The 16,910-nt window shown below is 36.0% G+C and overlaps 2 protein-coding genes across 2 annotated transcripts; both read left to right on the plus strand.

The window, feature by feature from the left end:
* The first annotated feature begins 555 nt into the window (after positions 1-555).
* Positions 556-8,372, plus strand: LOC109060512. Its single transcript, XM_042740287.1, has 11 exons — positions 556-602; positions 755-831; positions 1,248-1,545; positions 1,642-1,796; positions 1,916-2,198; positions 2,444-2,593; positions 4,608-4,684; positions 5,200-5,497; positions 5,594-5,748; positions 5,857-6,139; positions 6,312-8,372. The coding sequence occupies exons 1-11, from the start codon at positions 571-573 to the stop codon at positions 6,460-6,462; spliced, it is 1,959 nt and encodes a 652-aa protein (XP_042596221.1). The 5' UTR covers positions 556-570; the 3' UTR covers positions 6,463-8,372.
* A 1,571-nt stretch (positions 8,373-9,943) lies between these two features.
* herpud2 (HERPUD family member 2) lies at positions 9,944-16,795 on the plus strand. Its single transcript, XM_019077711.2, has 9 exons — positions 9,944-10,091; positions 10,900-11,256; positions 12,500-12,577; positions 13,255-13,356; positions 13,770-13,909; positions 14,011-14,136; positions 14,843-15,166; positions 15,269-15,371; positions 16,201-16,795. Exons 2-9 carry the CDS (start codon positions 11,110-11,112, stop codon positions 16,375-16,377), a joined length of 1,197 nt encoding a protein of 398 aa, XP_018933256.1. The 5' UTR covers positions 9,944-10,091; positions 10,900-11,109; the 3' UTR covers positions 16,378-16,795.
* Positions 16,796-16,910: the final 115 nt, after the last annotated feature.

Below are 16,910 nucleotides of genomic sequence, written 5' to 3' on the forward strand. Positions count from 1 at the left end.
AGGTCCATTTAAAACCTTTTATTTCATCATGTAAGTTCTACTCAATTGTTTTATCACACTTTTTCATCCTTTGTCCACTTGCACTGTGCATTCATAACTTAGATACTGTATATGTGTAAACAGCGAAGAATCACATCTATTCCCTTAGTTTTGCTGCAAATGTATAAATTATTAAACATATCTCTTAAAATGTATCACAGTTCAGCTCTAAATAACACCTTTTAATGTTATTTAAATACAGCTGGCCCATTGGTGTAATGAGTAGTTTTACCCATAGATTGAATTTCATCTTGTCTTTGAGAGAATCTTACTTGAGCTTTTAAAATACAGATTGGTCAATTAAACTTTTGTAAAAATGTCAAAACCAAAGTCAATATTTCATTACTGTTAACTTATTATACATGATACTTGTCAAAAAATGTTTTCATGTGCATGTTCTCATTTCATGATATTTTAAATGACGTAAGTCAATCCAATTACACTCTGCTCAATCTTAAAACCCTTATTAATTCCATTATAAAATGGGAATATAAGTCAGTTGCGATAGCCTTGGCTTGTGGGCAGGGTGCTATGGGCGTCTCAAGCTCGAATCCTGGATCAAGGTCCTTTCTCCATCCTTCCCCCTCTCTCCTACTTTGCTTCCTGTCAGTTCTAAACTATCCTATCATAATAATGACAAGAACACTGCAACTAAAAGCTTAATTTGTTTAGAAGCTTGGTATTTTTTATGATTTTATTTACTTCTCATTTGCAGAACAATGGACATGCATGTGTTTTTCCTGCTTTGTACTTTTGTGGTGCCTTGTTTTACAGACACCACTACAGCTGAAGGTAAAGTTGGTTTGTTTTGAAAATAGACTTAATACATTGACACTTGTTTCATGTTTTGGTATTACTTTTAAACTATTTCAATAATTGCTTTGTCTTGCATAAATGTTTGTTTACATTTTTAAAGTTGCATTTAATGTCTTAAAGTTTCTACATGTTATCATAAAAGGACTTTGTCTTGAACTGTTTTGTCCTTGCAAATAATGATAGAAATATTTAATAGTTTTCAGTAGTTATACACTTAATATGTGTCTGTATAATAAATATATATATATATATATATATATATATATATATATATATATATATATATAATATATATATATATATATATATATATATATATATATATATATATATATATATATGCACACAAAAGGCATAAATAACTTTTGACTATAGTGCTTTGTCAATTTCAGCCAGAAATCTTGCTTTATATGGCAAGGCCACACAATCAGACCTGGTCGAGAATCCTTGGTCTGCAGATGGCCATGCCATTAATGCTGTTGATGGCAATCGTGACTCACATTATGAACACGGATCCTGTACTGCTACTACATTGCAAGATGATCCATGGTGGAGGTTAGACTTACTAGACAAGTACGTAGTGACCTCCATAACTATCACCAACCGAAAAGACTGCTGTCCTGAAAGGCTTGATGGAGCTGAGATACACATTGGGAACTCTCTGCTGAACAACGGCAACAGCAATCCAATGTAAGAAAACTACCCTACAACTGTTTTAAAAGAACAATGTGATGAGGTTACATACACACGATCCCACACTGTTCATCTGCTGTTGTTTTTATACAGGGCTGGAAAGATTTCATCCATTCCAGGTGGGAGATCCCTCACGTTCAAATGGAAGAAAGGCATTCCAGGCCGGTACATCAATGTGGTCATACCTGGATCTAATCGACTTCTTACCCTCTGCGAGGTCGAGGTTTATGGTTATCCAGCTCCTGATGGTGAGAAGGGTTTAAACAGTGTAGCTCTTTTATTTAACAATGTTGTTGTCATGTAATCCATGTCTAGACTGTAAGACAAGTTCTTTGTTCTTTCACTTGGAACTCATCTGTTGTTTTAGGTGAAAATGTGGCTTTAAAAGGGAGAGCTACACAGATTTCCCTCTATGGAAACGGCTTTGCATCCAATGCCGTTGATGGGAACAAAGATGGTGTGTACGGTCATGGATCCTGTACCCACACCAATAAAGCTCTCAATCCCTGGTGGAGACTGGACCTACTGAAAAGGCACAAAGTGTTTTCAGTAGTAATTACAAACACAGTAGACAGTGTTCCCCAAAGATTAAATGGGGCAGAAATCAGAATTGGAAACAGTCTGGACAACAATGGCAATAACAATCCCAGGTAAGTGAATTCAGCTCTAAATCTCTTTATTCTTCTTTATAGACATTTAGAATTTACTGCAGTATGCTAAAAAAAAAAGTACCATGTAACTTGGTTACAAACGGGTACAATATTGTGTAATTTTATATTTTTATTTCATCACTTGTTTTATTACACTGACTTGCTACAGTGTAGCTGCTAGGTTTGCTTTGGATATGGATTGTATTTCAAAGTTTCTCAAGATGGTTACCTCACCTTTTCTTCAGGTGTGCTGTGATCTCTTCCATTTCTCCTGGTTTTTCCTCCACCTTTGAATGTGATGGGATGGAAGGACGTTATATTAATGTTGTTATCCCAGGACGGGAAGAATATCTTACACTGTGTGAGGTTGAAGTGTACGGATCACCACTGGATTGAGAAGCACTTAAAAAAAAATTGACCTGTAATTTTCACACTCCACATGAAGTAACTGGATTAAATAACAGGATCTAAATGGGGGGAAAATACATACTGGTTGCTGTAGGGCTTTACTTCAAACAGACATGTACTCCATCAGAGTTTGCAATACAATTAAGCAGGGCATATATTGTCCTAAAGGAATTATTCACCCAAAAAAATAAAAATAAAAATGCTGACAATTTACTCACTCTCAGGCCATCTAAGATGTAGATAAGTTTGTTTCATCATCAAAACAGATTTAGAGAAATTTTGCATTACTTCACTCACCAATGGATCCTCTGCAGTGAATGGGTGCCGTCAGAATGAGAGTCTAAACAGCTGATAAAAACATCACAATAATGTACAAGCGGATGCAGATGTCAGTATGGCAACACTATTTTGTAATGCAGATGTAAATTGCATGTTGTAAATAAATAAAATTATGATTTTTTTTTAGTCTATAGTCTTTGACAGTGACGTGACATACAGCCAAGTATGGTGACCCATACTCAGAATTCGTGCTCTGTTTTTAACCCATCCAAAGTGCACACACACCCGGAGCAGTGGGCATCCATTTATGCTGCGGTGCCCAGGGAGCAGTTGGGGGTTTGGTGCCTTGCTCAAGGGCACCTCAGTCATGGTATTGAGGGTGGAGAGAGCACTGTACATGCACTCCCCCCAACCTACAATTCCTGCCGGCCCGAGACTCGAACTCACAACCCTTGGATTGCGAGTCCGACTCTCTAACCATTAGGCCACAACTTCCCCAAAGAGAGTCACTGTCCCTGCCCAGTTGCCAATTGTGTATGTAAAATAAGTCTTAATGAAAACAACAATACTAATTAAAATCGGTTTTCTGGACAGAATAAGCGCAAAAGTCAGAGGGTAAATGTATTTTAAACATCCCAGCAAAAACAACTGCGCTTTCTTTGCTTAATGTTAATGGGAAGGAATTATTAATTACTAGGTTTATCCCCTCACTTTACTGTTTACTAGTGTACTTGAAGTAAAATTAGATCAAAGCTAATGGGTGCTTTCCAATGAATTACAACCCCTGTTTGCTTCAAACCAAAACTGTCAGTATACAAATGTGGCATTGAAAAAACAAATAAATGAATAAATAAGTGATACTGCTTTGCAGAAGCGATATAAAATTATGCAGTCCTAAGAAGACTTGCAATAATATTAAGACTCAGACTGACCCTAGCTGAGGCTGGACCTGCTACTGTTGTGCAAAGACACTTTTCTTCATGATGGTGATGTCAAATAAAACATAATTGTGCACAAAATATAAGACAACATTTATGGCTTTAAACACAATTAAGTGCATATAAACTGTGTATATCACATTAAGTAGATTTCATGGTTTCAACATTGTAATTTTACATTTTGAATCCCTTTTTTGAACCTATTGTTTTGCTTTGCTTTTCATGTATTTTTACAGACTGTACCTATATGGTTTCTCCTTGGTTTCATGCACTGCAATAAAACTTTATCTTTATTACTTAGCTGAATTGACTAAAAACAATTATAATCTGTTAATCTTTAAGTTACTTCATGCAGAACAAATAAACCATATATATATTACAGTTGTGATAAAGCACATTTATCTCAGATGACCTGTTTAGATAAACATCCATGCTGTGTATTTATACCTAGCCCTTTAATATTTTGTTTAGTTATGATGAGCACTTTTTGCCCAGAGTGACCTTCATCTTGTCTATGAGAGAAAAATAAACAAAATTTCTAAATGATAAAATACAGGTGAGTGGCTTGTTTTAATTGATGTCAGTTATGTTTTCATGCTATAATTTTAATTCCATATTTGACTTATTGCATATTGAATTCAATTAGGATAAGAAAGTGCAATTATTCTGAAAAATATTAAAACAAACCCACAAAGTAAATCCACTATAAAATCAGATTATGAACAAAACTGACAATGCTTATCGGATTTTTGTTAACCTTGCTTATTTTACTTCTCACGTGTAGGAAAATGAAAATGCACATATTTTTCATACTTTGGATTTTTGTGATGCCTTATTTTACCGACTCAACTGCAGCTAAAGGTACGGTAGTTTTAATTATAAAGAAACACTCAAAATGCATTACAGACACTGGTTGTAATATTTTACTGCAAATCACATTTTTATTGGAGCAAGTTGTCACCTATGAACTTTTAACTTAAAAAAAACTGTTTATTGTTAATTTTTATGTTAAGTTTTATGAATTATTCATAATTTCATAAACTTTTTTCTGAAAATGCCTTAATTAGCTCATAACAGTGATATGTTGTGGAAGATGGTTTTATATAACATTTTATATTTGAACTGTCTTGAACAGTTGTTTCTTCTTGACAATAATGGTGGAAATATACTTGTTGCCTTTTGTATAAACTTAGTATACATCTACACAAAACATTACTGGAAAGCAAGCAAGCAAACAGACAAACAAACAAATAAATAAATCCCTGTGAAATAATCACTGTCAAAAGTGAAATATTATATTGTCAAATGCCTTTTTAATTTTGACTCAAATACTTGTTTTATAATACATACTGACTACAGTGCTTTGTCAATTTCAGCCAGAAATCTTGCTTTATATGGCAAGGCCACACAATCAGACCTGGTCGAGAATCCTTGGTCAGCAGATGGCCATGCCATTAATGCTGTTGATGGCAATCGTGACTCACATTATGAACACGGATCCTGTACTGCTACTACATTGCAAGATGACCCATGGTGGAGGTTAGACTTACTAGACAAGTACGTAGTGACCTCCATAACTATCACCAACCGAAAAGACTGCTGTCCTGAAATGCTTGATGGAGCTGAGATACACATTGGGAACTCTCTGCTGAACAACGGCAACAGCAATCCAATGTAAGAAAACTACCCTACAACTGTTTTAAAAGAACAATGTGATGAGGTTACATACACACGATCCCACACTGTTCATCTGCTGTTGTTTTTATACAGGGCTGGAAAGATTCCATCCATTCCAGGTGGGAGATCCCTCACGTTCAAATGGAAGAAAGGCATTCCAGGCCGGTACATCAATGTGGTCATACCTGGATCTAATCGACTTCTTACCCTCTGCGAGGTCGAGGTTTATGGTTATCCAGCTCCTGATGGTGAGAAAGGTTTAAACAATGTAGCTCTTTGTTGTTGTCATATAATCCATTTGTAGATTGTAAGACAAGTTCTTTGTTCTTTCACTTGGAACTCATCTGTTGTTTTAGGTGAAAATGTGGCTTTAAAAGGGAGAGCTACACAGATTTCCCTCTATGGAAACGGCTTTGCATTCAATGCCGTTGATGGGAACAAAGATGGTGTTTATGTTCATGGATCCTGTACCCACACCGATAAAGCTCTCAATCCCTGGTGGAGACTGGACCTACTGAAAAGGCACAAAGTGTTTTCAGTAATAATTACAAACACAGCAGACAATGTACCTCAAAGATTGAATGGCGCAGAAATCAGAATTGGAAACAGTCTGGACAACAATGGCAATAACAATCCCAGGTAAGTGAATTCAGCTCTAAATCTATTTTTCTTTAAATACATTTAGAATTTACTGCAGTATGCTAAAAAAGTAACATATAACTTGGTTACAAATGGTGTAGCTGCGGGGTTTGCTTTGGATATGGATGGTATTTCAAAGTTTCTCAAGATGCTTACCTCAACTTTTTTTCAGGTGTGCTTTGATCTCTTCCATTTCTCCTGGTTTTTCCTCCACCTTTGAATGTGATGGGATGGAAGGACGTTATGTAAATGTTGTTATCCCAGGACGGGAAGAATATCTCACACTGTGTGAGGTTGAAGTGTACGGATCACCACTGGATTGAGAAGCACTTACTTCTTTTTTTTAATGTAATACTTATTATTTAAAAGTATTAATGTAACGAGTATAAATTGTTATCTTAATCCTTGTTTTCACAATATTTGCTCTTCCAATTGATATTACGAGATACCAAAGAAAAAAAACATACAGAAAAAAAAAACAGATGTAAATTAATTTATTCAAAGAAAACTTGACAATGCCCACACTTTTTGACAGCTGGGGGAAATGTAAAGAAATTATTATTATTTTTTTTTATCTTGCAAAATGTAAAAATATGTAAAACAAGACGTGAACACTTCATCATAATAAAACTATTATAATACAACTCACTATAAATCTGTACATAAATATATGTGTGTGTTCTAAAATAAAGCAACAGATTAGTTATTATTAAAGTAACACAAATATATAACACTATAAGTCAAGATCATCTATTTTTTTTTAAAACAAATACTTTGCAGAGTTCTCATAAAGTTGTATTGAATTCTATTCCATATTGTAAACATTAAATTAGAGAAGAATGCTGCGTAGAAATACTAAGGCCCAGGCTGACCCCTAGTGGAGGGTGGACCTGTAGAAAATGCCCCTAATAACCAAGACAAAAAGATGATTGATGGAGCTCAGCAGCCCACTGGAGTATGTTATCATTTGTGCTCACCTGATAAACTGTGATGCTCTACTTATGAACTGAAACTCATGTAATGCTATGGATATATTCTCTGTATTCAGTGTTTTAATCTGCTAATCTCATTCGATTTCACCAGACTCTCCATCTTCTGCTCTTTTTCTAAACATAAAAAATATAAAGAGTGTTTGTTTGTTAAGATATGACAAAGTGCAGCAGCCAGAATTTTGTTATTCTAGCGGTAATCATATTGACTCTAAAAGCCATTCTATTATTATGTTATTTAGCTTCATTAAAACTCAGAATTTCTCAAAACGATTATGTTTTCTTACTCCGCTTTTAAAGGATTCCCAGCATTCCAGGTCATCGACGACCGTAAAACACTCATCATTGCCACTCAGAAGGCTTAATAAAATTATAGTTAGACATATTTAGTTTTTCCCTTAAGTATTCACAGCACACTATGAACAAATAAGTCAATTTCCTTGTGGTAACTAATTATCTTTTCTGAGAAATAATTATGAAAATACAATAGCCAAAATAATACTGAGGCTTAGTTCATTCACCCAAAGACTACATTTCCCAGAATGCATTGCTCCGTATACCGGAAAATGAACCCACATTCTCGCAATCTTTTGCTTTTGCCGAACATGTTTCGCTTCAAGATACGTAATGTAAACATAGGTGTACTATCAAGTCAATAGCAGCTAATTTTACAATTCCTCGTTTGCTCTTTGAGATACGACAGAACTTTTTCTTTTAACTGATTTGCATTCATTTTTGTTTATTTTGACATTTATGTTTATTCATTAAACGATCAAGACTTTTCCTAAATGATCTCAGTTGTCAATTCCAGCCAAAAATTGAAAGTGAATGTCTATATCTGGCTTTTATTCTAGTACTAATAAATACTTCTTAACGTGTAACCTGGCGCTAGGAGAAGCATTATAATACAAACCAACTGTTTGCTAATTTCAATCTCCAGAATGAAGCAGGAACACAAAGACCTCGTTTTGAAAGCATGTGGAGCAAAGTCTCTGTAGATTGGTGCAAACTAAGATTCAGACTTTGTGGAGCAGTTATGGTGAAATATTATGATTCCCTTGAAGGGATGTGACCGTCCCTCTGTGGGTGTCAAACATGTGACGTTTCCCTAAAACCAGAAACATCCAGGGGGCTAGAACACAGACATTTCTCACCAGTGCAAGTTGCGATCCTATCAAGTAGAAAGTCACTGGTACCAAAGCTACACTACTAAAGAATGCTGCCGCCAAGTCATTTGGTGATGAGCAGTTAATTGTTTTATTTAGAGGACATTGATGTCGCAGGATTCCCGGTGAGAAAACCCTTTGTTAATGATGCTGTAATAAAGGCCTGCCTCAGCTGGATTGCCAACTTTCATGCACTTTTCCTCAATGTCGACCCAGAAGTACTTTGGCCTATAGTCACATATCGGCATTTAGAAACAAGGCCTGAAGAGCTAGAAGCCATGTCAGATCAGACAGAGCTACGGAAGTTCTTGGACGAGAAGGCCAGCTTTCCAAAGCTGAAGTTAGAATGGCAAGTATGTTCGCTTTCGCTTGGACTGACTTTCATCGCTTTCCTCTTGGATGGATGCCAGGTCATCACAAGATTATTAAGTATAGCAAAAGACTTACTCAGGAGGTTTTAAACAAATTGAAGGAATCTCAATCGATCTGAAACAGAGGAAAAAATATATGGCTTGACGTTTATCATAACAAAATACACTGGACTGTAAATGATTCTTGGGGCTGTACTGCAAAATGCTGATTATTTCAGAACTGGCTTTTATTCTGTATGTAATGTGAGCACTTAATTGTCAGATTAAAACATATTTCTAAATTGTGTGTGTGTGTGTTCTGTATTAGTGATGCAAAGTCTGATTCATTTCCGCGAACTGGTTCTTTTCAGACAGATCGGCTCATTAAACCGGTTCAGAAAGCCGATTCATCGGTTCCTGGCTCATCAAGCAATAACTACGCATTTCTTTTCTAACAACTCAGTGCAATGTTGTATCAATGAAAAATTCAAATAAGTCATTTGTGATAACACATATTGAAACATTCAAAAAATAACTGAGTGACCAGTATTAACTAGCCTACAACTTGGATAAGATTTCTAAAAGTTTCTCAGGCTTGCACAGTATCATCAACTCACTCATCAGAATCTTCGGTAATCCTCTGCAAACTTCGACAGTTGGTTGAACTGGTTTAATCAGTTCTCTTTTTTTTCTTCTTTTTTTTTAAGTGTTATTGAAATAAACACTTTATTTTGCTCGAGATAAGCACCCTTGCCCTCGTGTTTTTATTTTTTACTTTTATTTTTATTTTTAAATTATTATTACTGCCAAGGTACCAAAAATAAAAGTACAGAGAATATCAACATTGCGTACAAAGAGGTATACAACAGAGGTACACAACAGACCCAGAAGAGAAGACAATGCTGAATACAGTCAACTAATTTTTGTTATTTTTGGACCAAAATGTATTTTCGATGCTTCAATAAATTCTAAGTAACCCTCTGATGTCACATGGACTACTTTGATAATGTTTTTATTACCTTTCTGGATATGGACAGTATCCCGTACATACATTTTCAATGGAGGGTCAGAAAGCTCTCGGACTAAATCTAAAATATCTTAAACTGGGTTCCGAAGATGAACGGAGGTCTTACGGGTTTGGAACGACATGAGGGTGAGTCATTAATGACATAATTTTCATTTTTGGGTCAACAAACCCTTTAAAATACCTTCGACTTCATGCTGAACTAGGAACCGCCTACAATACCCCATAGCTGTATTCGATAAGAGAAAGAGATCGCTAAGCTGATCTCAGGTCAGCGCATTCGTGCTTCTTTCATGTCTGTAGAAACATCTCCAAATGTACGGAACTGTCTGCCCTGTTCTGCTGTGATGACGACATTTCCGGAGTTACGCCCGACTCCATTTTACACGAAAACATTCTTTGGGGGACGATATTTTTACTCGGGCACGTATAATTTTTACTTTCTCTTCAAAAGCCTTCAAAACACTATCTTTATTTTAATGTTAACTCATATCGAGCATTCTTGCTGCCTGTGGGATTAACGTTAAGCCTGTATCTCACTGACTAACGTTAGCTAGCTGGTCATTATCGTCTGATGTTTGTTTTCTCTGCATGTAACGTTACGTTAACTTACTATTAATTTATCGTTTAACAATCATTTTAAAGAGACAACTTTAGGCACTTTCTGATCAAGCAGACCAACACGTAATCTGAGGTCATTATATGTGATGTAACGTTAGTGTTTTGATTAGTTTCCTAGCGCTAACGTTAGTCTGTAGCTGTACAGTTAGGTGCTTGGTGACTGAACACGATGCGTTAATTATCCTATTAATTATTTTTTAATGTATTGTTTTATGCTATGTAATAATTTACTTTTGTTGAAAAGCTTCTGCCATCGTCATATATGTTAATGTCACATGTCAATTAGTAAATAGTTTGAGCTGTATAGCATTATATGTAGATTTGGTCCAGCTACCAGAATCATTTCGCCCAGTTAATAATTTTATGTGACTTTTTTGAGCGGGTCTCACACAAAAAATATAGATTTGACCCATTACAGAGCTGCCATGCTTTGTGCTAGGTGTTAAGAATGTAATGAGCTTATCGCTTCATTTTTAACTAGCATTGCGGTGTGGTTTATCACCGTTTGCATGCAAAACTGGTATTTTAAAATTAAGGAAGAAAAACGTTTTCATTTACATATTCAACATATTTCATAACATATTTCTTCTCCCTCTGTTTTTCTTTAAAGGCTGGCTGAGTGCATCCACCTGCCGCTGGCACATTCCTCTCACTGATGCTGGGTGCTGAGACTGCCTGGAGAGCAACATGAAGGGTACTTTCATAGTTTATCAACCATGAATCAAGTCTGAGGAAGAAAAATATCCCTGCCCTTGAACAGGACAACCGGTGCAGTGTGACTTCCCCGTCTCTGAGTTCAAGAGCTGCTTTATTATGAACCATGGACCAGGGTACATTTGACAGCCCTGTTACTCTTGTCATCAAGGCACCCAACCAGAAGTATGATGACCAGACCATCAATTGTTTTTTGAATTGGACAGTAGAAAAGTTGAAAAAACACATATCCAAAGTGTATCCTAGCAAGCCGGTGAGTTTATATTATTTTCAAGATTATTATTCTATTATAAAGTAAGTCAGTCTGTTGCCAAATATCCAAGAGCTGTATTTATGTGAACAATCATATGACCAAGTGTTAGTGTCTCACTAATCATTAGTGCAGTGTTTTAAAGGAATAGTTCACTCAGAAATGAGAATTGCTGAATTTTTACTTGCCATCAGGCTATCCAAGATGTAGATTAATTAGTTTTTTTATCAGAACAGATTTGAAGAAATTTAGCATTACATCACCTGCTCACCAGTGGATCCTCTGCATTGAATGGGTGCCGTCAGAATGAGTCCAAACCGCTAATAAAAACATCACGATAATCCAAAAGTAATTCACACAACTCTAGCCCATGTCTTGTGAAAAGCTGAAAGCTGTGTGTTTGTAAGAAGCAAATTCATAATTAAGATATTTTTCATACTTCATCCATAACGTTGCTTTCTTCAGTAAAAAAAAAAGAAAAAAAAAAGTTGACTTGTCTGAAACAGGAGAGAAATGCACAGATTAATTTTTGACTGGTATTGTGGACTGGTATTTTGTCCAGAAGCAACGGTTTAAACTTAAGCGCCATAATGATGGATTTGTTTCTTACAAACATGCAGCTTTGACTTCACAAGATGTTAATTGATGGACTGGAGTCATGTGGATTATTATGTTTTATCAGCTGTTTGGACTCTCATTCTGACGGCACCCATTCACTGCAGAGGATCCATTGGTGAGCAAGTGATGTAATCCTACATTTCTCCAAATCTGTTCAGATAAAGAAACAAACTCCGCTACATCTTGGGTGGCCTGTTTATTTTCATACTTAAGGACCTGAAATAAGAAGTTAAGTGTGTCTTTATTCTGTGCTGTGGGGTTCAAGAAAGGTTTGTTTATGGCTGTTAAAGAGCTTTCTATTCATAAATCACAGAATTAACGTTTTAGCCAAGGTTGTGTCTTATTCCTACATGATATGAAACATGTTTTTATGATGATTTAAAAGTGTTTTTAGAAGAAGCCTATGAAATTGCTTGTTGACTTCAGGAAATGGCAGCTAGATGCCACCTGCTACAGGAATGTTTGGCATTGCTGGTATTTTGCCCGAGAGCCCAATGCAGAGCTGTGCAGTTCAGATTCTAGTTCCACATACTTTGCTGATGATTTTTGGATTTTTTTACATGTTGACATTTTTGTCTGAGATTTCACTGAACATCTTTCTAATCAAACCCTTCCTACATTCTTTCAGTTATCCAAGGATCAGAGACTTGTCTATTCTGGACGGCTTCTTCAGGATCACTTGCAATTGAGGGATGTGCTAAGAAAGGTTCTCTGATTTGAAAAGTTTCTCTGATTAAGAAAGGTTTCTATTCTCTGATTTGTTTAAACATCAAATCAGATGCAATGTACAAAAACAAGTGAAGTGTTTTGAAGAGAATTTTGATTGTTGAGATGTTGAAACTGGCGCTTAACTTTATAGTTTGTAAAACTTTTGTACTTTATAGTTCCTAAAACTGTGGTGACCCACCATCGTAATCTTTTTTTAGATAGTTATGGCACAGTTATTAGGCCATCCGACCACAAATGATCTTGGGTTGAATTTCATTCTTTTCTTTTATTCTTTATATTTATGTTTTAAAGTCGGTAATCTGTTTTCTAAATGTGTCTTAATGATCTTATTGTGAATGGTTCGTCCATGAAGACATTTAATTATTTAAAATAGTTTTGAAATTGAAAAATTCCTACTTCTACTTTCTTTAAAACTAACCTGAAATGGCATTTTAAAAATACTGAGAGGTAACACAGTAACCAAAGACATTGGTTAAATGCATTTGTACATTGATCAACAATAACAAATGACACAAACTTGATGCAAGAACTTGTATAGTGAGCATTTTTTTTAACAACTCAGAAAGTGTGTATATTGTACTCTTTTAAAGTATTTGACCAGAGCTCAGGGTTTTTGTACTCATTCTAATCACTGGATTTCTTCATCCCCAACAGCAAGATGAATACCACATGGTCCACCTGGTGTGTGCGTCACAAAGCCCCCCGTCATCCCCCACTTCCAGCAGCCCTGTTAGCAACACAGATTCCAGCTCTTTAGTGAGTGCATAGATTAAAAAAAGAAAAATATCCTTCCATGAAGAAAAGTTCCTTTTCCTGTCTATCATGTCTGTAACATGGTTAACTACACTAGTTAACATAAATACTGAACAATACTTCTACAGCATTTATAAATCTTAGTTTATGTCAATGGAATAAATGAAGATTGTGTCATCATTTACTCACCCTCAAGTTGTTCAAAACCTGTATGTTTCTTTCTTCTGTTAAACACAAAAGAAGTTGGAAACCAAACAGTTGCTAGTAGCAACTTGACAACTTAACAAAGGTTAATAAATGAAAAAAATATATTGCTCATTGTTAGGTAATGTAAGTTAATGCTTAAACTAATGTTAACAAATAAGACCTTATTGTAAAATCTTAACCTCATGTCCAATATTATTTTTTCTTCCTAGACGTCAGACAGTACAGGTCCATCCTCCTCATCTTCTACCCCTAGTCAGGAAACTCCAGCCAACTCTGATGGTCTAAGGCACCGGGGGAACCCAACACAGACACATGGCCTCAATCCTGCCCCTACTGGTGTGATGCAGAGGTAAACACAAATCACACTCTCAAATAACCCACTCAAGGCAAAACGTGGAATTGAGTTTTGAGGCCTTTGAGTTTCATTTTGGATATTTCATTCCCACTTAGGCCTGAAGGAATGCCTCTTCCCTTGCAAGGTGGTCCCGCTGCTGGCTTCCCCGCCCACCCTATGTACATGCCGATGCAAATGTTTTGGTGGCAGCAGATGTATGCCCGCCATTATTACATGCAATAGTAAGTTAGTACGGCCCAGTTGTTGTTAAATATGAGGTTAGGACCCTGAATAATGTATTTGAACCCTTTCATACTGAGATTTCAGAAAATAGCTGTGCAAATCAGTATAAATATGTACTACAGGTCAGTTTTTTTAATAGTTAATAATAAAGAATGATCAAAAATTTATCAGAAGTGAAAGACGTTTATAATGTTATAAAGTCATCATAGAATTTACCACTGCTTGCACAAAATATTAAGCAGCCACGTTGAAAATAACGAAAACAATATTATTTTTTCAGCACAAATAACAATTGATAACCAAATTAGCATATCAAAATAATTTCTATAGGATCACGCGACACTGGAGTAATAGCTGCTGAAAATTCAGCTTTGCATCATATTAATAAATTACATTTTATAATATATTAAAATAAAAAACAGTTCTTTTAAATTGAAATAATATTTTACAAAATTACAGATTTTACTGTATTTTTGATCAAATAAATGCAGCCTTTGTGAGAATAAGAGACTTATTTCAAAAACATAAAAAAATATATATTAATTATTCAAAAATTTTCACCAGCAGCATATGGATATTTTTCTGTAAAGACAACATGAAATCAAAACAGCCCCTATTACTGCCTTCACTTATTTAATGTAATGTGCACCGCTCACCATTCATGTGCAGTATTATGTTCATAATTTTTCAATCACAATCTTTCAGTCATGCAGCCATGGCAGCTTCCCGGGCGTCTAGCGTGGCCCCCTTTCCTGCTCCCAGTGCTGGCCCCACCACTCAGCCAGCTCTTCCTAATGAACCTGCAGCCCCTATGGGGCCCAACCCTGCCCCCGAGGACCGCCCTGCCAACCCCAACATCCAGATGAACGCTCAGGGAGGAGCCATGTTGAACGACGATGAGCTCAACCGAGACTGGCTGGACTGGATGTACACAGTGTCACGTGCTGCCATCCTGCTCAGCATCGTCTATTTCTATTCCTCTTTTGGCCGCTTTGTCGTGGTGATCGGTGCCATGCTACTGGTTTATCTGTAGGTTGTGTACTAAATAGAAGCTCCCTGAAAAGCAGAAGTTGACTTGTAGGAAGCTGAGCATTGTATTTGCGCATCATTGTCTCTGTTTGTGTACTCCAGGCACCAGGCTGGCTGGTTTCCCTTTAGAGCAGAACTGCAGAATCCAGGAGCTGGAGAAGACCCACAAGACGAGGCTGAGCAAAATCAGGATATGCAAGAGATGGTTAGTTATAGAGGTCAACTTTTGCTGATATTGTTGCAGATATCTAGAAAGCAAGATATACTGATAGAACAGAAAAGTTTGGACACACTCGACTGAATTTGTTTTCCATGATCTTAAAAATGTATTGCCCTAGAAGATGAAATGTAAATGGTGCCCATGTATGAATTCCCTTTTGAAACTAAATTTTTTTATTTATTAATTTAGGTCTCAATACATAATTTGTAGTTTTTTTAAAGACTTTTCTGTTCATTTAAAATGTGGAAAATAGAGATGATAATGTGTTCGGTCCATTTAAACTTTTTAAATATGCATATGTACATATAATGCACTAATGTAATTTTCTGTTGGCTTTTTTTTTTACATTATTTATGGTTTAATGTTTTTGAAAGTCTTATACATTTATCTGTACAAAACAGTAATAACAGTAATCTTATGAAACATTACAATTTCAAATAACTTTTTTCAATTTTAATATATTTTAAAACATAATTTATTCCTTTGATGCAAAGCTGAAATTTCAGTGGCAGCAATTATTTTTCAGGATCCTTTGGAGACCATTTATTTGAAATAGAAGTCTATTTATTTGAAATGTCAGAATCAGAAAATCAGAAAATGCTGATTATATATTGTTAAGACTCTCAGGGGAGTTTAAAACTGACATATTTCACAATTATCAGATGATACCAATAAGTTTAAAATGGTCACACATCGTCCTAAAACTAATTCATTCAAACTATTACACATCTTTCTCATGAACCAAATCAGTGTTTTATTTGGTATTTACAATAAACAAACTAACCAAGCTCTTTTTCTCTCTCTCTCTCTGTAGGAGCGTATGATGGATGAGGGAATGGAGGATGACGAGGGGGACAGCGGGGAGGAAGGTCCTGAAGATCCCATGAACACAGACCCGCATCAGCCGGGCTTCCTTTCGGCTGCTTGGTCGTTCATCAGCACTTTCTTCACCTCCCTCATCCCTGAGGGACCTCCACACGCTGCCAACTGAACTCGGATGTCTCCACATTGTCTGTGGCCAGTGGAGAGTAAAAAAAATAATAAAACACAAAAAACAAGTACAACATGGTCTGCCATGTCCTGGCAAGTCTGTAATGCTGCTTCAATGGTGTACAGGTTTACCCCTATGCCATTGCCTAACGCTTTTCTTCTCGCCTTTGTCAACAAGTCGGGGGGAGGTTTCATGGATGTGCTGTCCATGTTGTCATGAAAGACTTTTTTTTTTCTCAAGACTGGTTGATAAAAACATAAGACCATAAGACTTAGTTAATCATGCTGTTACTTTAGTGCATAACTATTTTTCTCTTCCTTGTGTGTAAATAAATAGGAAATATTTACAGATATGAATATATGCATCTCATTGAAATAAGGTGTTTTTGAATAAATCAGGTTTTGGTTTCTTATTGTAATAAGTGGTTTTGATTTCAGCTGATCAACTGAACTGATACACCACTAGTGGGCGCCACGATTTAAAAAAAAATGCATCTACATTGCAGCTTTCAAAGAGGCTTCTTTCCAATGATT

The sequence above is a fragment of the Cyprinus carpio genome, chromosome B16, assembly GCF_018340385.1.
Source record: "Cyprinus carpio isolate SPL01 chromosome B16, ASM1834038v1, whole genome shotgun sequence".
NCBI lineage: Eukaryota > Metazoa > Chordata > Actinopteri > Cypriniformes > Cyprinidae > Cyprinus > Cyprinus carpio.